Below are 27,198 nucleotides of genomic sequence, written 5' to 3'. Positions count from 1 at the left end.
CTTCCAAACACATATTTTATGGCTTGATGCCATTCCTCAAAACAGCCGGCTTGCATTTTGCCTGGCAACAGCCAGGGGTCACTGGATTGGGAGCTCAAGAAATATTCATCTTTAAAAATTTTACAAAAGCTGTCATCTGCAGGGATTGCTATAAACTTCCTGGCGAGGATACTAAACCAGGGAGTTGGCTTAAAATTATAAAGAAGAATAAAACCAAGAACTTAAACTAAACCAGAGAACTACAAGCTCATCAAGTTACAAGCAAGGAAATAGTGGTTGAAATTTTGCTTCTCAAAGGGAACTGCCTTCTACTAATGATTTAAAGAGAGAATGGCGGTAAGATAAGGCAGCAGTTACCAAGGTTCCCCAACAGCCTGGAGAAGATACTGAAAAACGGTCTTATTTAGAAGGTACAATATTTTGGAAGATAAAAAGAAGAGCCGAGTAAAGGGGAGGAAAAGGCGAGGTCCCAGGAAGACACACCAAATTTTGGTTAGGATCCTCTTCCCTGCCAGGTGAGTTGCCATGGAAATAATCTTCTCCTTGGCTATCATTGCAATACTGAAGCTTCTTAGGAAACACAAGATTCTGGGATAGTATTTAAAGGAGCGTGCATGGTGAGGAGGGGGCATTTCTCTTTTCAGAGATAAGACTACTTTAAAATTTAAAAACTGACACATTTCTGAGTTGTCACCACTTTACCTGAAGGAGCTTCCTGACGCATTCATGGTGGCTGTTCTTGGCTGCGAGGTGCAGAGCGCTGTGTCCTAAATGGGTTCAAAAAAGAAAATTGGAAAAGAAGTCCATACATTTTTAATCTCTCTGACCTCTGTAATGAAGACAACTACGCGGAAATAAATTGTTCTCCAACAAAGACGGAATTGTTGCTCTTCACGGTAAGGCTTCCAATTCTTATCTGGCAAGTTCAGTGTGACAAAAGTGGGGAGAGCACAGTGCACTCTGCCCACCAGATAACATTCACAGACCACCCCAAGTGCCACTCTTCTGAGGTGTAATTAAGCCCTAGGCTAGAGGACTGGGGTGGGTTCCTGAGACACAGCTTTTAAGTTCTGCTTTCAGCTGTCAATATGCTAAATGTCACATCCACAAGAGCCACAGCAGGCTATGGCTACCCCACACCTAACCCATTGCCATCCAGTCAGTTCCGACTCCTAGTGACCCTATAGGACAGAGTAGAACTGCCCAATAGGTTTCCAAGGGGTGGCTGGTAGATTTGAACTGCTGACATTTTGGTTAGCAGCCACAGTTCTTAACCACTGGGTCACCCCATGCCTAGGAACCCAATAAAGGCAGCCCAGCCCACAACAAAGCAGCAGAGAACATACCAAAGAGTGATATGCTTAAATCCCTACTTTTGACCTCTCATTTTTCTCTCCTCCAAATGTACTCTAGCCCCTGGATGGAAATTACCTGGAGTTTTCTGATTCTAAAAGTTCACCTGTAGAAGGGAAAGAGTTGTAACAACAAAACACTATTAAAGTAGCATTTCCTTATGTTTCCTTCATAGAACATGACTCCAACATGATGGCTTTGACATTTCTGTGGTCAAATTTAAGAAATCGTAATACTACACTTGTAATCCCTCAGTAGTATAAACGGTTAATGCACTTGGCTGCTAGCCAAAAGGTTAGAGGTTCGAGTCTACTCGGAGGTGCCCCAAAGAAAGGCCTGGCAATCTACTTCTGAAAAATTAGCCGCTGAAAACCCCGTGAAGCAGTTCTACTCTGACACACATGGGGTCACCATGAGCCTAAATCATTTCAGTGGAAGAAGGGTTTAGGGGCAGCCTAAAGGGCAGAAGTGTGGCTAACGGACCTCAGGGCTCCTGCAATTGCCCTTCATCTAGCCTGAATTTTTTCCCCTAGGATAATCAAAAAGCCAGCTCTCTCTCCTCCTGAAATGCCACCTTCTGGGTGAGGCCTTTCCTGACCTCCCTATTTAAAATTCCAATTCCTTCCCTACTCTTTCATCTCCACTCCCTTATTGATTTCTTTTTGTTGGGAAGCCTGGTGGCATAGTGGTTAAGTGCTACGGTTGGGTGCTAACCAAAAGGCTGGAAGTTCGAATCCACCAGGGGCTCCTTGGAAACTCTACGGGGCAGTTCTGCTCTGTCCTATAGGGTCACTATGCATCGGAATTGACTCGACAGCAATGGGCTTTTCTTTTTAGCACTTTCTAGCACTTTCTTTCTATGACTCTCTCTACACGCACGCACACTATGTAGTTAACTGTTTTTTTCTCCCCACTAGAATGTAACCTCAATGAGGACAAGAATTGCTGTCTTTCTTGTTCCTTGTTGTATCCCCTACAGCCTACAACACAGCTGGTGCACGGTAGGGTCTCAATAAATACTTGTTAATTTGTGGCAGAACCCAAACCAGCTGCTGCCCAGTCAGCTCAGACTCATGGAGACCCCATGTGCATCAGAGTAGAACTGTGCTCCATAGGGTTTTCAATGGTTGATTTTTTGGGGAAGTAGCTTATCAGGCCTTTCTTCCGAGGCACCTTTGGGTAGACTCCAACAAACAACCTTTTGGTTAGCTGTGGGCATGTTAGCCATTTCCACCACCCACGGACTCCAATTTGTAGCAGAAGGTATGTGAATTTCAAATTGCTGGGGTTGGGTTCCCATCCCTTAGAAGCTGCCACTACCACCCAACCTAATATACCTAGTAAGCTCTTAAATCCTGCATTTCCCAAACTATGTAACCAAGATACTCCAGCCACCCCTCACCCATGTAGCACGTGTAAACAGTTCACACTATGGGACATGGTTAAAGCATGAAGTTCCTCAACTTCCGTGCTGTTGACATTTTAAGCTGGATAATTCTTTCCTGTAGGGGCTGTCCTGTGCATTTTAAGATGTAAAACAGCATCCCTGGCCTCTACCCACTAGATATCTAGTTGTGACAATCAAAATGGTCTTCAGACATTGCCGAATGTTGCCTGTTGAGACTCACTGGCTTAGAGGAACAGTTTCTTTGATATGGCAGCCCAATCCCAAAATACCATTACTCCTTTCTGAATTATTTTCACTCTCTAACACTGACTGGAAATCCACTCTTAAGAGAATCATACGGCTAGGAAACATATTTTTTTTTAACTACAGGGTTATAAGACCACGGTGAGGAGTTCCTGGATGGTGCAAACAGTTAAGTATTCAACTACTATCCAAAAGATTGGCAGTATGAACCACTCAAAGGCACCTTGTAAGACAGGCCTGGCAATCTGCTTCTGAAAGGTCACAGCCTTAAAAACCCTATGGAACAGTTCTACTCTGCACACATGGGGTCACCATGAGTCAGAAAAACAAAGACCACAGTGAGCTACACAAAAGGATGTGTACCATCAAATTATCAGACTTCCTCTCTTCTGGGATCAGCTGTACTGAGAGCCTCTCTTCTGAGATCAGCTGTACTGAGAGATCTAAAACATATGTGTAAGGGGAGTTCTTTAGAGTGGGCAGAACTCGGGCAGACAGGAATCCTCCCAACACCTCCTAAAAGGAAAAGGATGCCTAAGACTAGGAAATGAGGCAAAAGGGATCTGGGAAGACAAAGATCTTTACTTCCTCTTCCCTCTTATATTCTATGAGATCCCCTCCTTCTAGGATGCATAACACTTAACAGTAGGGGTTCAGTTACGTTATGGATGGAGCAGGCGCTGGTGGGCTAGCTTGGCACCTTGGCCATCATTTATCCCACTGGTTCTAAGGACAAGCAGAGGCGGAGTTTTAAACAAAGGCTTTTTACAAATGAACTTCTGGAACACATCCTGATGGTATGCTGGAGACTGTCTATGCCATGGACAAAAGCTGTTCTATGTAAACAGCCCCCATTTGAAAAAAGCAAAGTTCTCCAAAGACAACACGGGAGGGGGATTTAAAAAACTTACCATAATAAAAGAAATAACAGGCTTCCCACTTCACTTCAAGTGTTTTAGTTATACCTGGAAGCGCATGCTGTGCTTCCAGAGAAGCAAACCTCTTTTAATTGCCGGCTCTGGGATGTGTTTTCCTAACCAGCAGCAGAAAGTATTTTTCACTTAAAGTAGTCTCAAAATCCAAATGACAAATCATCCTGGATGCTATTACACTGAAGAGAGATGTCTCTCACTATTAACATTAAAACAAAATTCTCCAAACTAAAAAAATTCTAGAGAAGTATTTTATTAGTGACAGAATCCCACTGTAATGAGACAACGCGTAAGTCTGGCCTGCATACAACTGTGGATCTGTCTAGAATATCATGAAGCCATTTCCCTATAGGCAAGTAACAAGTGCAACCCTAATTCAAGTGCATGCCAGCAGAACTCTGCTTGCAAGTAAAAGGCCAGTACTATTTACAAGCAAGAGTCCCTAGGTAGCACAAATGATTATCATGCTTGGCAGCTAACTGATAGGTTGGAGGTTTGAATCTACCCAGAGACACCTCGTAAAGAAATGCCTGGCAATCTACTTCTGAAAACTTCATTGAAAATCTTATGGAACACAGTTTTACTCTGACACACATGAGGTCACCATGAGTCAGAATCAACTCAATGGCAACTGGTTTACTTATAAGTCAAGAGTTCTGGACTATGCTAGGTGTTTTCGAATACTATTACTGAGATTTGAAGTAGGATGGCCCAGAAGTCCCAGACACAGAGTACCTTGCCCCAAACTACTTCAGACAATGACTCTGTATTCAATTTTTTAGATCTCTGGAGAAAGCAGGGAAGAATTAACTAATATAATAGAGGTATTAATTATGGGACTTAGAAAATACTTTGAGTACGAAGGAAAATGTTTAAAACCAATGAAGTCTTAGGATACAAAGATATGGCTAAAAATATACCAAAAGGCCAAAGTTTGAGAAATCATAGTTTGAGATCATAATAGAGAAGCATTTAGAAAAATAAAGGTAATTAAGTGGTACTCAATTAGATAAAAAGGTTTAAAATGTTTCAGAATGCAGAATATTTTTTTTCTTTTTTTATTGTGCTTTAAGTGAAAGTTTACAAGTCAAGTCAGTTTCTCATACAAAAACTTATACACACATTGTTATGTGACCCTAATTGCCATCCCTATAATGTACAGCATGCTCCTCCTCTCCACCCTGTATTTCCCATGTCCATTCAACCAGCTTCTGTCTCCCTCTGCCTTCCCATCTCACCTCCAAACAGGGGCTGCCCACATAGTCTCATGTGTCTCCTTCAGCTAAGAAGCCCACTCTTCACCAGTATCATTTTACGTCTTATAGTCCAGTCTAATCGTTATCTGAAGAGTTGGCTTCAGAAATGGTTTTAGTTTTGGGCTAACAGAGAGTCCGGGGGCCATGTCCTCTGGGGTCCCTCCAGTCTCAGTCAGACCATTAAGTCTGGTCACAATGCAGAGTATATTTAAAGAAACACTTTAAATTTAACAAGGCTTGGATACCAACACTTGTTAACAATATATAAGTAATTCAATCTTAAACTTCCCCACACCCCTATTTTTTACTACCTAAATTCCCCCCTTATTCAATAAATATTATTGAATTCCTACAGGAATATAGCAGTAGAAGGCAGCATTGGTTTTTCTATTTGCCCAGGAGTAGCACTTTCTAAAGAAACAGGCAGAAACGCCAATCCTACGTAAGTGAAAGCAAACTAACTGAAGACAATGGATACATGACATAGGCCCAGACAGCTTGGTGGCTGCCTTTGCCATTCAATTTATATGTGCCTGGGGTGCTGTTTGGCAAAACAGGAAATTAAGAAATGGTGGAAAACCCCCAAAACAAAAAACATAAGCCATGATCATCTCCAAATCTTTGAGTTTCCCTTTTCTGATTGATAAATTGAGAGCAGCTGGCTTGGTGGTAGTTATCAAAAAAAAAAAATTTTTTTTTTTTCTTTTAAAGAGGTGAAACATTTCCAAAAGCCCAATGTGTAAAAGAGAACAAGGATAACCTGGTTGAACTAGTAATAACCATAATAACACAGTAGCCAAATGCAGTGAGCACATACTGTGCAAACATCCCCACATGCATTATCTCACTGAAGCCTCAAAGGCCATCAAAAGAATATGATGGTTGATATTGTAATACAACTATACCCACCAGCCCTATCTATTTTTTAAAATTTTCATTGTGCTTTAAGTGAAAGTTTACAAATCAAGTCAGTCTCTCACATAAAAACTTATATACACCTTGCTATATAATCCCAGATGCTCTCCCCTCAATGAGACACCCGCCCCCTCCCCCCACTCTCTCTTTTTGTGTCCATTTCACCAGCTTCTAACCCCCTCTACTCTCTCATCTCCCCTCCAGGCAGGAGATGCCAATAGTCTCAAGCGTCCACCTGATCCAAGAAGCTCACTCCTCACCAGCATCCCTCTCCATCCCATTGTCCAGTCCAATCCCTGTCTGAAGAGTTGGCTTTGGGAATGTTCCTGTCCTGGGCCAACAGAAGGTCTGGGGGCCATGACCACCGGGATCCTTCTAGTCTCAGTCAGACCATTAAGTCCGGTCTTTTTACAAGAATTTGGGGTCTGCATCCCACTGCTCTCCTGCTCCCTCAGGGGTTCTCTGTTGTATTCCCTGTCAGGACAGTCATCGGTTGTAGCCAGGCACCATCTAGTTCTTCTGGTCTCAGGCTGATGTAGCCTCTGGTTTATGTGGCCCTTTCTGTCTTTTGGGCTCATAATTGCCTTGTGTCCTTGGTGTTCTTCATTGTCCTTTGATCCAGGTGGGTTGAGACCAATTGATGCATTTTAGATGGCTGCTTGCTAACATTTAAGACCCCAGACGCCTGTCTGCAAGGTGGGATGCAGAATGTTTTCTTAATAGATTTTATTATGCCAATTGACTTAGATATCCCCTGAAACCATGGTCCTCAAACCCCCGCCCCTGCTATGCTGGCCTTTGAAGCATTCAGTTTATTTAGGAGACGTCTTTGCTTTTCGTTTAGTCCAGTTGTGCTGACCTCGCCTGTATTGTGTGTTGTCTTTCCCGTCACCTAAAGTAGTTCTTATCTACTATCAAATTAGTGAATACCCCTCTCTCACCCTCGTTCCCTTCCCCTTCTCGTAACCATCAAAGAATATTTTCTTCTCTGTTTAAACTAATTCTTGAGTTCTTATAATAGTGGTTTTACACAAATTTGTCCTTTTGCAACTGACTAATTTCACTCAGCACAATGCCTTCCAGGTTCCTCCATGTTATGAAATGTTTCACAGATTCATCAATGTTCTTTATCGATGCATACTGTTCCATTGTGTGAATATGCCATAATTTATTTATCCATTCATCCATTGATGGGCACCTTGGTTGCTTTCATCTTTTTGTTATTGTAAACAGTGCTGCAATGAACATGGGTGTGCATATATCTGTTCGTGTAAAGGCTCTTATTTCTCTAGGATATATTCCAAGGAGTGGGATTGCTGGATCGTATGGTAGTTCTATTTCTAGCGTTTTAAGGAAGTGCCAAATCGATTTCCAAAGTGGTTGTACCATTTGACATTCCCACTAGCAGTGTTTAAGTGTTCCAGTCTCTCCACAGCCTCTCTAACATTTATTGTTTTGTGTTTTTTGGATTAATGCCAGCCTTGTTGGAGTGAGATAAAATCTCATTGTAGTTTTGATTTGCTTTTCTATAATGACTAATGATCTTGAGCATTTCCTCATGTATCTGTTAGCTACCTGAATGTCTTCTTTAGTGAAGTGTCTATTCATATCTTTTGCCCATTTTTTAATTGGGTTATTTATCTTTTTGCAGTTGAGTTTTTGCAGTATCATGTAGATTTTAGAGATCAGGTGCTGATCAGAAATGTCACTGCTAAAAACTTTTCCCAGTCTATAGGTAGTCTTTTTACTCTTTGGTGAAGTCTTTAGATGAGCATAGGTATTTGATTTTTAGGAGCTTCCAGTTATCTAGTTTTATTTCTGCACTGTTAGTAATGTTTTGTATACTGTTTATGCCATGTATTAGGGCTCCTAACATTGTCCCTATTTTTTCTTCCATGATCTTTATCATTTTAGATTTTATATTTAGGTCTTTGATCCATTTTGAGCTCATTTTTGTACATGGAGTGAGGTATGGGTCTTGTTTCATTTTTTTGCAGATGGATATCCAGTTATGCCAGCACCATTTGTTCAAAAGACTGTCTTTTCTCCATTTAACTGTTTTGGGGCCTTTGTCAAATATCAGCTGCTCATATGTGGATGGATTTATGTCTGGATTCTCAATTCTGTTCCACTGGTCTATGTATCTGTTGTTGTACCAGTACCAGGCTGTTTTGACTACTGTGGTGGTAAGCCCTATCTTCTGACAGTGGTTTGCTTATAAGATTGTTTGTAAAGTATCCGTAACAAATCTCTAGTCAGAGTTCCAAGAGTTTCATGTGGAAAGATAGTGTCTTAGCTACCTAGTGTTGCTATAACAGAAATACCACAAGTGGGTGGCTTTAACAAACGGAAATTTATTTCCTCACAGTTTAGGAGGTTAGAAGTCTGAATTCAGGGTGCCGGCTCTAGAGGAAAGCTTTCTCTCTCTGTTGGCTCCGAGGGAAGGTCCTTGGTTCCTTGGTGATCTTCACGTGGTGTGGCTTATATCGACCCCCATCTCTGCTCCCTTTATACCTTAAAAGAGATTAACTCAAGACACATCCTACACTAATACCTTCATGAACATAACAAAGAAAACTCATTCCCTAATGGGATTACAACCACAGGTATAAAACACACACACACACACACAAATCTGTTGCCATCCAGTCAATTCTGACTCATAGCAACCCTACAGGACTGAATAGAATGGCCCAAGAGAGTTTCCAAGGAGCAAATTGTGAATTCAAACTGCCAAGCTCTTGATTAGCAGCCATGGTCTAAACTGCTACACAACCAGGGCTCCGACCATAGGTATAGGGGTTAGGATTTACAGCACACATTTTTGGGGGGAGGTTTACAACACATGTATTTTTTTTTTTTTTATTAACTTTTATTGAGCTTCAAGTGAACGTTTACAAATCAAGTCAGACTGTCACCTATAAGTTTATATACACCTTACTCCGTACTCCCACTTGCTGTCCCCCTAATGAGTCAGCCCTTCCAGTCTCTCCTTTCGTGACAATTTTGCCAGCTTCCAACTCTCTCTATCCTCCCATCCCCCCTCCAGACAGGAGATGCCAACACAGTCTCAAGTGTCCACCTGATATAATTAGCTCACTCTTCATCAGCATCTCCTACCCACTGTCCAGTCCCTTTCATGTCTGATGAGTTGTCTTCGGGGATGGTTCCTGTCCTGGGCCAATAGAAGGTTTGGGGACCATGACCGCCGGGATTCCTCTAGTCTCAGTCAGACCATTAAGTATGGTCTTTTTATGAGAATTTGGGGTCTGCATCCCACTGATCTCCTGCTCCCTCAGGGGTTCTCTGTTATGCTCCGTGTCAGGGCAGTCATCGATTGTGGCCGGGCACCAACTAGTTCTTCTGGTCTCAGGATGATGCAGGTCTCTGGTTCACGTGGCCCTGTCTGTCTCTTGGGCTCTTAGTTATTGTGTGACCTTGGTGTTCTTCATTCTCCTTTGATCCAGGTGGGTTGAGACCAATTGATGCATCTTAGATGGCCGCTTGTTAGCATTTAAGACCCCAGACGCCACACTTCAAAGTGGGATGCAGAATGTTTTCATAATAGAATTATTTTGCCAATTGACTTAGAAGTCCCCTTAAACCATGGTCCCCAAACCCCCGCCCTGCTCTGCTGACCTTTGAAGCATTCATTTTATCCCGGAAACTTCTTTGCTTTTGGTACAGTCCAGTTGAGCTGACCTTCCATGTATTGAGTATTGTCCTTCCCTTCACCTAAAGCAGTTCTTATCTACTAATTAATCAGTAAAAAACCCTCTCCCACCCTCCCTCCCTCCCCCCTCCGTAACCACAAAAGTATGTACAACACATGTATTTTTTTGAAACACAATTTGATCCATAAGCGATAGCTCAAAAAAAAATCTGAAAACCCTTTGCTTCTATCACTTAAACAATCTAGTCAACTATTTGAAAGGTAGGTAACTGTACCAATTTTACCATCCTGTAGACTTACATTACAGACAAAAAAAATAAAAAGGACCAAGGTAATATCTTTTTAAAGGGAGTCTCTCCAAAAATCTCTACAGGGCACCATGATTTATGGTAACAGGTTTTTATACCAGTTCTCACTGGGTCTTGGGATTGAAGATGACTACATCTCAGAAATAATTTGGCAGTACCCAAAATAAGGAGCCCTGGTAGCAAAGTGGTTAAGCATGCAGCTGCTAACCAAAAGGTCAGCAGTTTGAATCTACCAGCTGCTTCTCGGAAACCCTCTGGAGCAGTTCTATTGTCTTACAGGGTGGCTACGAGTCGGAATCAACTTAAGGGCAGTGGGTTTAGTTTTTTGTTTTTTTTTGGTTAGAATAGGCTTACAGAGTCCCTAGGCAGCACAAACAGTTAAATGCTTAGCTATCAACCAAAAGGTTGTGGTTCAAATCCACCTCATTGGGCCTCAAAAGAAAGGCCCAATGATCTGCTTCTGAAAGGCCACAGCAATGGAAAACCTATGCAGCACAGTTCTTTCCACTCCGTAGTACATGGGTCACCACGAGTCAGAATAAACTTAATGGAGCTGCTTTTGTTTTTGGTTTTTAAGCTAGGGTAACTGAAAAGGCGATACCTGTAAAAGCTTAGCCATTTAATTCATCCTCTAATCACCAAAAAAAAAAAAAAGAGAGAGAGAAAGGTTTTAGACTAATGATGACCAGCGAGACACCCAATGTGACTAATGTTCTTGTCCTCCCCTTGCACTTGATACGCTTTTTTGAGCCTGGGTAGCACAGTGGTTAAAGAGCTCAGTTGCTAGCCAAAAGGTCGGCATTAAAACCCACCAGTTGTTCTATGGGAGAAAGATGTAGCAGTCTGCTTCTGTAAAGACTTACAGCCTTGGAAATCCTATGAGGCAAGTTCTACCTTGTCCTATAGGGTCACTATGAGTCTGAATCAACTCAATGGTGGTGGGTTTGGTTTTTTTTTTTCTAGAGAGAGAAATAGAGGGGATAGGCATTATCGCTAGGAGGAAGGATACAGGTCACAAAAGCCATTAACATTTATCTTGTTTGTTGTGACAGAATAATGATTAAGAAGTATTATCCTAGGTAACACAGCAAACATTTCCATTTATGCAGCTTTTTTCCTTCCTTTATTCCTGTGTTCTCTTTACATGCTTTCAAGAAATCACGGGAAGCCATCAACAGATGAATGGATAAACAAAGTGTGGTATATATACACAATGCAGTACTACCCAATGATAAAGAATGATGAGACTGCGAAACATCTCACAACATGGATGAATCCAGAGGACATTATGCTGAGTGAAAGAAGGCACTCACAAAAGGACAAGCACTGTATGAGCCACTATTATAAAAAATCAAGAAAAGGCTTACACACAGAAAGGAACATTCTTTGAATGGTTATCAGCAATTAAAGGGGAAGGGAGGGAGAATCACTAAAAAAACTAGATAGTAGACATTAATTTTGTTGAAAGGAAAGGCAATACACAACACGGAAGAAGTCAGCAAAACATGACTAAGGCAAAGGAAAACACTGAGAGGTTTGCAGGAATAAAGGGCAATTACGGTAAATATTATAGCATATATAATTCCTGCAACAGTAATAACAAACAATAATTTATGAGTTAATACATAGCTAGAGATGTATGCTAAATAGGTGTGGGAGGTTAACCAGAGTACACCCACATGCATGCATATGCATGGTGGTAGATATTTCTACATACATATTTATATGTGCTTCATGTATATTCATCCATATAATAGAGCACATAGAGGGCACAATTATGGGAACATCTTAGACATAACCAAACACCTGGCAGGACTGAGATACTGGGATTGAATGCTAAGGACCAAGTCTTGGGGGACATCTAGGTCAATTAGCATAACATAGCTCATAAAGATAATATTTTATACCCTGCTGTGGTGAGTAGTGTCTTAAAAGCTTGCAAGCAGCCATCTCTTCCAGTCTGGAACAAAGGAGAGTGAACAAAACCAAAAACTCAAGGAAGCAATTAGTCCAAAGGACTAAGGTACCACATGAACCACAGCCTCCACTAGACTGAGACCAGAAGAACTAAATGCTGCCTGGCTACCGCTACCAACCACTCTGAGCAGGAACACAATAGAAGGTTAGAGCTGGAGAAAAATGTAGAAAAAAATCCAAATTCATAAAAAAGATCAGACTTACTGGTCTGATAGGGACTGGAGGAACCACCCATACTATCGCCCCAAGACACCCTTCTAAAATGGAACTGAAGCCACTCCAGGAGATCACCTTCCAACCAAATAATAGACGGGCCTATAAAACAAACAATAACACCCGTAAGGAAGGTGCTTCTTAGAACAATCAACTTACCAGATCCAAAGGGCGACATCTGCCCAAAAGCAAAGATGAGGAGGCAGGAAGGGTCAGGGAAACCAGGTGACTGGAACCGGGGAATCCAGGGTGAACGTGGGCAGGGTGCTGATATGTTATGGAGATTACAAACCAATGTCATGGAACAATTTGTATACAAATTACTGAATGGGAAACTAATCTACTACGTAAACTTTCACCTAAAGCACAGTATAATGTTCAAAAACAAAAACCAAAAAAAAGACAACGAAAGAAAGAATGAGAAGAAGGGGATGCCTCATTCAGACCAAAGGAGAACAAGGAGGCCCCGGACCCAAAGAGCTGATCTCATTGCTAAAATGTTAGATGAAAGGGAAGTGACTGCAGCTTTGAGACATTTCCAACTCACAGAACATTTGAACAATGTCCTGGGGCAAAAAAGTGCCACGGATTCCATCAATTTCAGAGTTAAAATGGACTGTGGCAGTCCCCCCCCCCGCCCCGCCCCATCCCTGAGAAGCACCCAGGGTGGGTTCCACAGCAACTCTTCCAGTGTTCCTCCTCAGAGAGTCCAATTTATTCACTCTAAGCTAATTCTTTCAGATTATAAATTTTTAGCGTCAAAATTCCCTCTACTTAAGAGGGAATACATCTCATTAGGAGTACTTCTGCCCATCAGATTGCTCTATGTGTATGTGGTATGACTTTAAAGTAATGACAGCTGCATTAAGCAGTGGGCAAAGGGAGTAAATCCCACCTTCGTTGTTAACTGCATGGTAAGGATCAGCATGAATTCAATTCCCAAAATGTGGGGATGGATCCAGTCCTCACCTCACCTTCCTACTTCTCCATCATTGTTGCCAGCCGCTCACACGGCACACTCTCTCTCCAACTCTAGCCACCCAGAGCTGGGTTAGAGCTCACAAGCTAGACAGACACCATCTTTCAGACCAGCTGCCCATGTACCATTTCTCAGACCCTAGCCACCTAGAGTTAGGTCAGAGATCACACATTAGAAGGACACCTTCTTTCAGAGTACCAAATAGGCAGCTGTCAGCCTCTACTGGCTCTCACTGCCCCTGTGGGTTTAATTCACTAGAATGACTCACAGAATTCAAAGAGCATATACCATACTGACTGGTACAGACTTATTACAACCAAGAAAGATACAAATAAAGAGACTCATAGGGTAAAGTCTGGGAGGACTCACAGCACAGAGCATCCATGTCCCATAGAGGGACATGCTACCCTCTCCCGTGCAAGGTCACCAAATAGGAAGCTCATCTGAGCCTTAGGGCTCAGGGATCTTATCAACCTCACCATATGCCCATGATAGATTACTTCATGTTCCTGAGGCTTAGTCAACATTCGGCCCCAGGTGGTCCCTCTTGGTTTGGTCAGACCCCATTCATTAACCTCGGGTGCTGGTCTGGCTCCAAAGACCCAAAAACAAAGGCCAAATTGCTTTCTGCAAGATGATTCCACACCTCGCAATGATGAACTTTAAAAACAAACAAAATAACTAATTGCAGGCAATAACATTAGTATTTCCCTCAAGGTAGTCGCTTAAGGAAACTATTCATTCTTTTACTGGCATTGCCATTTCTCAAAATATTTTTGGAACTCTCTATAGCACTGCTCAAGGGAATCATCACTCCTTATTTTTTACCAAAAATGGTTTTACTAGTTCGACACAACTTCATTTATTTACCTGGTTTGACTTCAAGTGGCTCTTGGCTTGTTCTAAAAATACAAACCAATTCTCAAAGGATAAAAATCCACAATAAAAAAAAAAAAATTAAAAACAAAACAAAAAGCTGCCACAGACTTTGAAAACAAAGTTTTCCAACCATATTTTGAATAATAACAGCATTCATAAAACCTGACCGGCCACCCAAAATGACTACTCTGAGGAGGTCAATGGTGTTTTTGGAAAGGAAGGGACTCCTATATAAATTAATGAAAAGTCTAAAAAGACTATAGAGTTAGAGTGATTTCACATTCCAATATGAACTAACAAAAAAACTTTTAAAAGCCAAAGATTTTAAGTGCAATAGACAAAGAGCGAGCCATCAGTAGTTGCTTTGGTCATTTGGTGTGGCCAGCAGCGGCAGAATCCCAGGCTGGAGACCCTAGGGGTTCTATCCCAAGGGCAGATTAACCAGTATGTACCATCTTATAGAAAGCAAGGTATGCACAGGCTTAACTGTGTTAACTTACTAATCTGTAGTGAACAACTTCACCTGGGTTTCACTACATCTTTGACCGTTGTGAAAAACAGGTCAAATTGTGCACTACTGATTAGAGTACGTAAGTACAATTAAGCCCATGTATACTTTGCTCATTGGGTAATCCATTCCCATTTCTTCCCATAAGACAATGTTATGAAAGGTAAGACTCTAATATCTTTTCCCTTCATTTTCCTTGTTTGTCATTTTTCAACACTGGCTGCAAATAAGTATCACCTGGGCAGGTTTTCTGGGCAGCTTTTAAAACATACCAATGACTGGCTACCTCCAGACCAAATGAACCCAAATTTCAGGGGGCAGTGTGTGTGTGTGTGTGTGTGTGTGGGTGGGTGGGTGGGTGGGTATGTGTGTATATTGTTTATTTTTCTTCTTCTCCCTCCCTCCCTATTTTCCTCCTTGCCATCTTTCTTCTTTCCAAATTCCCCAAGTGATTCAGAAGCATGTTGAAGACTGAAACCCACAGCTGTTGGTCCAGATGAGGACCATGGCATCTGTCCAGAGAGCCCATCTCAACTAGTTGATGAAGTGAGCTCCTAAATAACTCACTCCATGATTCATAAAAACTGGAGAATATCAGACTACTCAGCAGAAACCATGCAGGCAAGAAGGGAATGGGACGACATATACAGAACACTGAAGGAGAAAACCTGCCAGCCAAGGATCATATATCCAGCAAAACTCTCTCTGAAATATGAAGGCGAAATTAAGTTATTTACAGACAAACACAAGTTTAGAGAATTTGCAAAAACCAAACCAAAGCTACAAGAAATACTAAAGGATATTGTTTGGTCAGAGAACCAATAATATCAGATATCAGCACAACACAAGGTCACAAAACAGAACGTCCTGATATCAACTCAAATAGGGAAATCACAAAAACAAACAAATTAAGATTAATTTAAAAAAATAATAATAATACACATAACAGGGAATCATGGAAGTCAATAGGTAAAAGATTACAATAACCAAAAAGAGGGACTAAATACAGGAGGCATTGAACTGCCAGATGGAGAGGGATACAAGGCCATATAGAACAATACAAGTTAGGTTTTTATTTAGAAAAATAGGGGTAAATAATAAGGTAACCACAAAAAGGTATAACAACTCTATAACTCAAGATAAAAGCCAAGAAAAACCTAACGACTCAACTAACATAAAGTCAAACACTATGAAAATGAGGATCTCACAATTTACTAAGAAAAACGCCTCAGCACAAAAAAGTATGTGGAAAAATGAAATTGTCAACAACACACATAAAAAGGCATCAAAATGACAGCACTGAAAACTTATTTATCTATAATTACGCTGAATGTAAATGGACTAAATGCACCAATAAAGAGACAGAGAGTCACAGACTGGATAAAGAAACACGATCCATCTATATGCTGCCTACAAGAGACACACCTTAGACTTAGAGACACAAACAAACTAAAACGCAAAGGATGGAAAAAAATATATCAGGCAAACAATAAGCAAAAAAGAAGAGGAGTAGCAATATTAATTTCTGACAAAATAGACTTTAGACTTAAATCCATCACAAAGGATAAAGAAGGACACTATATAATGATAAAACGGACAACTGATCAGGAAGACATAACCATATTAAATATTTATGCACCCAATGACAGGGCTGCAAGATACATAAATCAAATTTTAACAGAATTGAAAAGTGAGATAGATACCTCCACAATTATAGTAGGAGACTTCAACACACCACTTTCGGAGAAGGACAGGACATCCAGTAAGAAGCTCAATAGAGACACGGAAGATCTAATTACAACCATCAACCAACTTGACCTCATTGACTTATACAGAACTCTCCACCCAACTGCTACAAAATATACTTTTTTTTCTAGCGCACATGGAACATTCTCTAGAATAGACCACATATTAGGTCATAAAACAAACCTTTGCAGAGTCCAAAACATCGAAATATTACAAAGCATCTTCTCAGACCACAAGGCAATAAAACTAGAAATCAATAACAGAAAAACTAGGGAAAAGAAATCAAATACTTGGAAAATGAACAATACCCTCCTGAAAAAAGACTGGGTTATAGAAGACATCAAGGAGGGAATAAGGAAATTCCTAGAAAGCAACGAGAATGAAAATACTTCCTATCAAAACCTCTGGGACACAGCAAAAGCAGTGCTCAGAGGCCAATTTATATCGATAAATGCACACATACAAAAAGAAGAAAGAGCCAAAAGCAGAGAACTGTCCCTACAACTTGAACAAATAGAAAGTGAGCAACAAAAGAATCCATCAGGCACCAGAAGAAAACAAATAATCAAAATTAGAGTTGAACTAAATGAATTAGAGAACAGAAAAACAATTGAAAGAATTAACAAAGCCAAAAGCTGGTTCTTTGAAAAAATTAACAAAATTGATAAACCATTGGCTAGACTGACTAAAGAAATACAGGAAAGGAAACAAATAACCCGAATAAGAAACGAGAAGGACCACATCACAACAGAACCAAATGAAATTAAAAGAATCATTTCAGATTATTATGAAAAATTGTACTCTAACGAATTTGAAAACCTAGAAGAAATGGATGAATTCTTGGAAAAACACTACCTACCTAAACTAACACATTCAGAAGTAGAACAACTAAATAGACCCATAACAAAAAAAGAGATTGAAACGGTAATCAAAAAACTCCCAACAAAAAAAAAAAAACTAGAGAATATTGCTTGGCCCATACATATGATCTTAGAAAATAAAACAAAATGGAGGATGAGAGGTATATATAGTCCTCAGTTTGCTAAAAAAAAAAATGAAAACACTCTTGTAAAGACACAGGCAAATGCATGAAACTACACCAGAGACTAGTCTTAGAAGGGATTCCATTTTTTTCCTTTGGCTTGCTATAGTTTCTAAACTTTCCACAATGAATATGTAGCACCTTTGTGATACCTAATCTCACGCTGGCTTGTTGACTTAGGAGATAAAAACCACATACCGGCAGTGTCTTGGGCTGTCACATCCACACCATGTGTAACCATGACCCTGAGGCATTCCACGTGTCCCTTTGCAGCAGCAAGATGAAAGCTGAGAAGAGAGAGAAACACAATCACCTTAAGATTTCCACGCTCTAGAGTTCACCTCTGCCCTGTTTTTGGCCTCTTCTTTATGCACAATTTCTCCCCCTTGTGCTACACCACCACCCAATGAGTAGGTATTACCATCAGTGTAATTTTAAAGAGGAGTCCAATCATTTATTCATTGACACTTCTTATTACGTGACGGAGCACAAACGTGATCTTAGGTTTTCTGACCTAAAGACCAGACTTGAAAGAAGCAGAAAGACTCAACTACCAATTTGTCTCTATGAAACATCGACAGTTCGAGAGTCCCAAATAGATTCAATTCCTAAATGATAAATACTTTAATAACTTTTTTTTTCTGGCTATCTAGCAGTTTTACCAAAGCCATTATTTTTAAGAAGTAGGCTCAATAAACAGAGACATGTCTAATTCAGGCAGTGGTCAAAGTTCTCAGACAACATCAACACCAAATCCATCTTGCGCTGTAGCTGAATAGTTGCACACAACATGTGTTGAGTGTCAATGTATGTCAAGCATCTTCCTATATGCTTTTCTATTCACTCTCCTTTCATCCTCATAACAGCCCTTTGAGGTTAGTCCTGTTACTGTCTCCGTTAGATGGCTGATGTCTACAGCTGGTTAGTTGCAAACACCATTAAATAAAGCCCACGATTAGGCCCCAGGATTTAATGAGACTTGGGAGAACAAGCCATGCTCAGCATGTTTAGATTGGTCATTAAAAGAAGGGATAACATCCAAAGGCCACACAAATCACCCCTGCAGGTCCGGGGGGAAGGGACTCCTCCAGGCAGAAGGAAAGCACAATTCCACTGGGCATTCAGGCCCAGGGGCTGCAGTGACTGAAAACCTTGGGAAGGTCTCCACCACGCAGGCCTCCCACTTCTGTTTCTTTCTGCTGAGAGAAGCTAGCAAGTCTTCCAGTTCTCCTCCTACCTCAGCTGTTTTAGGGAGTTGGTCTCTCAGGATAGTTCCCATGCAGCATCTTATATCTAAGACCTCTGAATTAACGCCCCGACAGTTCTTTTATCATAGGTTGGGATCTGGCACTGGGGCCCAGGGTCACACCCAACTACCAAATTCTAGAGCTAGTGTTTGAACCCAAGTTAGTCTGAGCCCCTATCTCTGCTCTCAATAACCAGGCTCCAGTGAAGGTAGACAGAGTCCTGGACCATTAAATGAGGATACTTCAGTTCTGGTTGCAAATCAGCCATAACTTAGCTGTGTATCTTTGGGAAGTTAGCGTAACCTCTCTGAGCCTAAATTTCCCCCGTTGTAAAGTATGAGGATTGCATCAGATGATTTCTAACATTTCTTTTGGTCCTAACACTCAATTATTTTAGCCTACCTGGCTCTGATCACACAAACTATGTCTGCATTTGCAGAGCAATTTGTGTTAATGTCTCTTTACAGTCAAAATTTAGTTTGTAGGGAAAAAAAAATTTTTTTTTTTTTAACATTATAGTTAAAGTCTCATCATATGGAAGGACTTGGGAATGTGGCGATGTGTTTAAATGGAATTCCTGATTAAATTCATCTTAACCAAAAGAACCTCCCCAAAAGGCAGTGGTTAAGCGTTCTGTGGCTAACCAAAAGACTGGCAGTTTGAACTCACCAGCCGCTCCTCGGAAACCCTATGGGCCAGTTCTACTCGTCCTAGAGGGTTGCTATGAGTCGGAATCGACTTGATAGCAAAAGGTTTTGGGATTTTTTTTTTTTTTTGGTAACAGTTTTATAATATTTGAAGTTCAGATTTAAACAGTTAATCTTATGTTTTTAACTGATCTTGGTACAAAGTTTCTAAAATGCCCCAGCCTTAGTAACTGTATACATAACTGAATTGTTCTTGAGGATTTTCAGTCACCATTAAGAGCCTCAACTATTGAAGTCTGCTTTTAGGACTACTATTCTAAAGGCCCCTGAATTACTATAAAAGCTTTATTTATAAAGTGCATTATATTAATTCATTTAAAATATACTATGAATAAGTCGGAAACCCTGGTGGCGTAGTGGTTAAGAGCTACGGCTGCTAACCAAAAGGTTGGCAGTTCAAATCCACCTGCTGCTCCTTGGAAACCAGGTGGGGCAGTTCTACTCTGTTCTATAGGGCTGCTATGAGTCGGAATCGACTCGATGGCAAAGGGTTTGGTTATTTTTTAGTAGTTGTTAATATTTGTCTTCTTTTCTTAATGTCTACGTTTTTGCTTCTAAGCTGATTACTCTTCTATCTCCTATGACCAAGGAAGAACTAAATCGAAAGTATCTGGACAAGAGATTAGCCATATGCCATTCTCCCGGTAAAAGTGCCAGGCTTAGCGATTAGTATGTCCATATGAGCACGCGTGGAGCCCTGGTGATGCAGTGGTTAAGAGCTCGGCTGCTAACCAAAAGGTCGGCAGTTTGAATTCACCATTAGCTCCTTGGAAACCCTATGGGGCAGTTCTACTCTTCCCTATAGGGTCCCTAGGAGTCGGAATTGACTGGATGACAACAAGTTGGCTTTGGGGTTTTTTTTATGAGCACACATGAACACAACACACACACTTACTTTAAGTTTTGATTGAATTATAACATATGTAAAGAAAACGACACAGATCATAATTGTATAGCTTGACAAAATTTCACAAATGGAACGTGCCCATTTTACCTTCATAAAAATGAAGAAGCAGAACATGTCTGAAACCGAAAAGCCTTTTCTGTATTTCCTGTTAGTACCCGGAAGCTCTCCCTATGCCCCATCAGTAACTAAGCCCCAACCCCATGTGACATCTGTGTTTTTTCTACTCTGAGGTTTCTTGGTTCCTTCTGGAATGCATGTTTTATCTACAGGGGGTTAAAACTGCAGACATGTTTGACAATGACGCATCACTGTAGGCCATATAGTAACTTTAACTATACAGAATATGATGAGTGACTTTAAAAAAGCTTCATGATATGGTCTTAAGCCAAAGTAGGGACCAGTTTAAATAGCTCAAGAATATACCTCTGTTGGAGAACAGTCTGGCAGCTTCTTACAAAGCTAAACATAGGTTTACCATTTGATCCAGCAATTGCACTCCTAGGTATTTACATAAATGAGGTAAAACTGTTATACCCACATAAAAACTTGCACATGAGTGTGTACAGTAGCTTTATTTATAATTGCCAAAAATTGGAAGCAACCCAAGATGTCCATCAATATGTGAAAGCATAAACTGTGGTACATCCATACAATGGAGTATTATTATTCAGTGATAAAAAGAAATGAGCTATCAAGCCACAAAAAGACATGGAGGAATCTTAAGTGCATACTGCTAAGAACCCAGCCCCAAAAGCTACATACTATATGATTCCAACTCTATCACATTCTGGAAAAAGCAAACTACAGAGGCAGTGAAAAGATCAATGGTTGCCAGGGGGCTAGGGAAGAATAGGTGGGACACAGGGCACTTTCAGAGCAGTAAAACTATTCTATATGATACTATAATGGTGGATACAAGACACTGAGTATTCGCCAAAACCCATAAAACCACACAACACAAAAAGTGAACCCTAATGTAAACTGCAGATCCCTGGTGGTGCAGTGGTTAAGAGCGAGGCTGCTAACCAAAGGGCTGGCAGTTCAAATCCACCAATCGCTCCTCTGGAAACCCTATGGGGCAACTATACTCTGTCCTATAGGGTCGTTATAAGTTGGAATCGACTTGATGGCAACAGTTTGGTTTTTGGTTAATGTAAACCCTACTGGTTGCTTCAGAGTTGATTCCAACTTATCGCTGCCTCTGACTCACAGCAACCCTGTAAGACAGAGTAGGGTTTCCAAGCCTGTAATCTTTACAGAAGCAGGCTGCCACGTCTTCCTCCTACACAGCTGCCAGTGGGTTTGAACAGCTAACCTTTCACTTAGCAGCCCAGCGCTTAATCACTGAGCCACTAGGGCTCCTCAGTGTAAACTACAGACTTTAGTTAATAATAATGTATCAAAATTGGTTTATCAATTTTAACACATGTACCAAAGGGGTGCAGGTTGTTAATAGGAGAAATGACGTGTATATTGTGTGGGGGTGGGGTGGGAAGGGAAGAGACATATGGGAACTTTCTGTATTTTCTGCACAATTTTTTCTGTAAACCTAAAACTGCTTTAAAAAATATAAAGTCTATTAAAAACACACACACACACACACACACACCTTTCCAAGGATAAGAAAAACAACCAACTTAAATGAGATTTGGTCTTAAGAGAATATCAACACCCCATCCACTGTGTGTGTGTATGTGTGTGTGGGTGTGTATGTATTTTTTTTAAGTCTACTACTTAAATTCATGTCTGCAAACATTTTACACAGGAAAAGAAAAAACTAAAACCCCACACAATACATGTTTGAGTGCATACACAATAACTGTGATACACACACAAGCAAGCAAACAAACAAAAGTACAGGCTACAACTGTGGTCTAAAGTTTGCAAAAAACTTTCTTAAGTTCAGTGGTCACATCCTGTGGAATGGCAAGGGTTCTTCGGTAATGAATTAGAAGTCAAAGAAGATGCTCCTCTGCTGGCTACATTTCAAAAGAGAAAATATAAAATAAGAGAGAACAACCATCAGACATATAGTTACCTTGGTACCTACTACTGGTCACTATGATTAACTTGCCTTTTGCTTAATACTGTATCATTGCCACAGTTAGAAAATCATTTTACTACTTAACTTGGGACATCATGTTTATAGCCTGAGTTTGCTAAATCGGTTCTAATGTAAAACTAAAACGGTCAGTGTACTGGTTTAGTTTTGTCTTGTTTTTTGAAAGGTGTGCAAAGGAAGAATAAGACACAAATTAGACAAAGAAATGATTTGTCAGCATCTCCTTTATATTACGATAGCACTTCTGAGCTCAATTTATATATCTTATACTTGAACAAAACCCTCGTGGCGTAGTGGTTAAGTGCTACAGATGCAAACCTAAAGGTCGGTAGTTCGAGTCCACTAGGTGCTCCCTGGAAACTCTAAGGGGCAGTTCTACTCTGTCCTATAGAGCCACTATGAGTCAGAATCGACTCAACAGCCACGAGTTTGGTTTTATACTTGAACAATAAACAAGCACCCAAAAAAGGACCAGGCCATTTTATTTGTTTACTTTCCCCAGAGAGAAAGCTGCTAGAAGACTGGAGCTGTGTCTTCTTTCTCTCATTCCCCTGCTACACCTGGAAGAAGCCATTCATCAAGTGCAGAGTAAGCGCCCTGTGACAGAGGGGCGAGGTGGGAAATCACACTGTCATGGTCTCCTTTGTATATTTAATTTAGACATCTACTCATTTAAAGGTTTTAACTTCAGGAAATCTGGTCCTTATTCCTAATATCCATGATTTCAAAAAAATTCAGCAAAGTTTTCAACATCATAACTTTATTAAAACTTAGAGGAGGCACAAAAACATGTAGTCAGATGAAATATACTGAGAAGCAAGACACTGGGGGAAGGAGTTGACCTATGTAATCTTTAAGGGCCCAGAGGAGTCAGGCTAACTGGGTTTGAACTAATTAGTGTGTGGTCTTGGACAAGCTACCAAGCTCTTTGCACCTCAGTTTCCGCATCTGCAAAATGGACTATTGTGAGTAACAAACGAGCTCCTCTGTGTGAAGTATTTCCCAAAATGTGAAGCATGTGGTGAACACCCCAAAAATGCCGCCAATTACTATAGCCTCACCAACACAAGGCAAAACACAGAGTCTAGGATCTGTTGCTTAATAAAAAAAATCACCTCAACGTTCAGAAAAGACAGGCTAGCAGAAGTTACATCACAACCAAATTACTGCACTGCTTTAAAAAATGATGGAAGGGAAGGGGAAGCAAAGGGGAGGGGAGAGGGAGGAAGACAGAAGGAGAGGGAGAGGGAGAGAGAATAACAGCTAAATGCATTTCCATGGAATGGAAACTTGGGAACAAAGTCATAGACAGTCCCAGTCTACAAAGAATCATCGAAGACCAGTCTTGTCTAAAGCTCAGGCATGAGCTGCTAACATTCTAGCACCTTTCACAGGAGTGAAAATCTCCAAAGCAAGATTTGGCAACAGCAGGCCATTAACATTTAGCCTCTGAATATGAACCCGAAGTAGAGCCAATTTTTAATTAGATACTCCAGTGGAAAGTTGGGTTTTGTTAGGTGGAAAAACATTTGTCAGTGACAGAACCTGGATTTGCAGATGACAATGAGTAGATTTCCTTTCTTATGCAGTGACTAACGAACGTAGGTGTCCTCAGTGGTGTCAGTCTGGGTGACTGCCGGGCTAGGGGCTACCCCTCTCTGGATGGTGGGCAGACATCTATAGGGTTCTGTAAGGCTTGGGGAGCAATGCTGCCCCAGGTCAGCACACGGCTATTAAAGAGCATCGATGGTGCCCTTCAGGGTCTATGTCCTAGGAAGCTGACTGCAAGAACACACCAGTAGATGAAGAACGTCTGCAGATGGTGATTGGCAGGCAGAAGGTAAGGCCCTAGGTTGGTTAACGCCCCCGCCCCTTAAACAGAGCCAGTATTCTTGACAGTGTTAATTCCAAGGCATTGGAACCAATCCAGATATGAGACAGTTTTGATGTGTCTATAGCTGTATATTTTTACACGTACTGCTGTTACTATAGCTAAATATATTCTTTCACTTATATATCTACTATAGCACTAGTGGATCGATATGCTGGACAGTCTTCTAAGCACTGAGAAAAACAGAGACTAAAACAAAGCTCCTGCCCTCATGGAGCTAGTCTTTTAGCAGAAAGACTAAAGATAAACCAGTGGCTGTTAACTAAGAGTGATCTTGTCCTCCAGGGGGACAGCTGGCAATGTGTGAAGACATTTTTCATTGCTAGCTGGTAGGGAGATACTACCAGCACTAGTGGGTGGAGCCAGGGATGTTGGTAAACACCCTACAAATGCACAGAAAAGCCCCCACAACAAACAATCATCTAGTCCAAAATATTAATAGTGTCAAATAGGAGAATCCTGTGATAAATCATGAAAAACAAATGTAGGATGCTGAAATGTGATTCTATTAAAACAAATTAACTAAAGGCTATGCAAACAACTTGAGCAAATTTAAATGTTTTCTTATTGGGATATAATTCACATACCTTAAAATTCACCATTTTAAAATGTACGTACGATTCAGCGATTTTCAGAATATTCACTAAGTTGTGCAACCAATACCTCTATCTAATTCCAGAACATTGCATCACTCCAAAAAGAAACCACAAACCCCTAAGCAGTCATTCCCCATTATCCTGTCCCCTCAGCCCTGGAAACCACTAATCTTCTTTCTGTCTCTATGGATTTCCCAAATCTGGACATTTCATACAAATGGAAGCATATAATATCTGGCTTTTTGTCTTCTTTTAATAAAAAGAATTGTCTCAATATTCAGAAAAGACAGGCTAAGCAGAAGTTATATCAGAACCAAATTGTTAACCGGTAAGGCAATACTGGAAACCCTGGTGGCGGAGTGGTTAAGAGCTACAGCTGCTAACGAAAAGGTCAGCAGTTCAAATCCACCAGGCGCTCCTTGGAAACTCTATGGGGCAGTTCTACCCTGCCCTACAGGGTCGCTATGAGTTAGAATCGACTCGACAGCAGTGGGTTTTGATTTGGGAAGGCAATACCACTAGCATCTAGTGGGCAGAGGCCAGGAACGTCATTAAACATCCTACAACGCACAGAGAAAAACATGGAGAATAACGGACGCTTTGGTGACTACTGGAAGGTGTATAAAAACCTTGTATCCAGTTCTCTAAACTCATGTCCACTGACGGGGACACACGTCACTACCCAAGAGTACAGAGATGGCTATCCAGATTCTGACGTAACTAAATTGGCAGCTCTTCAACAGCCCAAGCTTGACCACTCCAAGTGTGGCCCACGGACCAGCAGCATCAGCATCTCCTGGAAATTTATTAGAAATTCAAGCCCTACACCAGACCCACTGCCTCAAAAGCGGCTTTTTACAGGATCCCCAGGTGAGTCCTATGCACACAAAGGTTTGAGAAGTGCCATTTTAAAAGGAGGACAAGTTAAAAACCTCACCCCATCATTTTTACCGAGCACCCTTTATTTCTTTTGAAAACAAAATCCCCGAAGTCTTAAAAACAATTTCATGGACATGTTCCACAAAAAAAGGAATCTACACTGTTTTATGTTTTGTTACAATAGGGAATGTTTAGCTTTGCTTATAAAGCTCAGCTGCAGCCCTTCAACAGTGACAGAACTAAAAGGCACAAGTAGAGCAGCCTGAAGATTTTTATAAACTACTTTGATCCTTTCACTGCTTATTGATATTTGGAATTTCCTTGCTTGTGTCATTTGGAAAGCTTCCAAGGTTTCAGTGCTTAAGAGTTTGGTGGATCTCTCTCTCTTTTCTTGCTTTCATTTTTTTTCCCCTGAAGAGAACTGACTGATGTTTCCAGTAGCCTCCGACGACAGCCAGGGTGGCAGACTGAAGGCTGGGTGGAGGAAGCAGAGGAGGGAGAGTGAGTGGTGGGAGGCCAAGTGTGGTCAGGGTTTGCTGCTGTGTTGTCGTGATCATGGCTGAGGTATTTAACTTCAGTTTCAATTAAACAGTAATAACATCAATAACAATAGCACACAAAAAACCAGACCCATTGCCTTTGAGTTGATTCCGACTACTGACGGCCCCATGTGTTACGGAGTAGAACTGCTCCATAGGGCTTTCTTAGCTGTCATCTTTACAGAAGCAGATTGCCAAGTCTTTTGTCCGTGGTACTGCTGGTGGGTTCGAATCATCATCCTTTAGGTTGGTAGTCAAGTGCAAACTACTTGTGCCACCCAGGGACTCATAAATAGTCCATTGAAAAACTATGTACTAGACACGTTTTATATTTTAACTCATTATACATAACAATCCTGTGGGGGGAGAGTTACTTTTATCATCCCCATTTTATGGAGGAGGAAACTAAGGCACAGAGAAGTTCAGTAACTTGCCCAAAGTCCCAAACAAGCAAGCAGTGGCCTGGATTCTAACCTAAGCATCCTGCCTCCACGACTGGCCCCTCACCACTCTGCTGAGAAACTCTATGGTTAGATCGCTCTGCAAATTGTGAAATGCTATACTAACATAATACAATGTACTGTTCTTTAAAAAACAAAGCTTAAACTAAAAACTGGAAGCCTTTGGCAAAAAGCAAACACAGGCTTGTCACGAGGGCAGAGTAGGCGTTGCCAGTGCTTTCAAATCAATGGGAATGTAATCCAAGCACTGAAGCAAACAGAGCCTGCAATGGGGGATTCAATTCCTACAAAACCACTCAGCAAGTTGTGCAAACTTTCTCTAAGTAAATACTTCAGACAAGGCTGGGCTATTTCTCAAGACTCTTAACCCAAATGGGTCTTAAACTGTTGCCACTTGAAAGTCTATTAGCTATTGGGAATGGTGTTGGCGGAACAACATAATGAACATATTTAATGTCACTGAACTGTACATGTGAA

General features: G+C 41.0%; 1 protein-coding gene across 4 annotated transcripts in view; it reads right to left on the bottom strand.

Moving 5' to 3' along the window:
• Positions 1 to 27,198, bottom strand: part of RAI14 (retinoic acid induced 14) — a 201,860-nt gene that overhangs the window by 35,486 nt on the left and 139,176 nt on the right. For all 4 annotated transcript variants that reach the window (XM_049861884.1, XM_049861902.1, XM_049861892.1 and 1 more), the window contains exons 4-5: positions 17,631 to 17,719; positions 703 to 767 (exon numbers count right to left, since the gene is read on the bottom strand). In XM_049861884.1, coding sequence (XP_049717841.1) covers positions 703 to 767; positions 17,631 to 17,719 — 154 coding nt within the window. The remainder of the gene's footprint in view (positions 1 to 702; positions 768 to 17,630; positions 17,720 to 27,198) is intronic.

Source organism: Elephas maximus, chromosome 2 (assembly GCF_024166365.1).
Source record: "Elephas maximus indicus isolate mEleMax1 chromosome 2, mEleMax1 primary haplotype, whole genome shotgun sequence".
Taxonomy (NCBI): domain Eukaryota; kingdom Metazoa; phylum Chordata; class Mammalia; order Proboscidea; family Elephantidae; genus Elephas; species Elephas maximus.
This window is presented reverse-complemented; position numbering and strand designations above follow the sequence as displayed.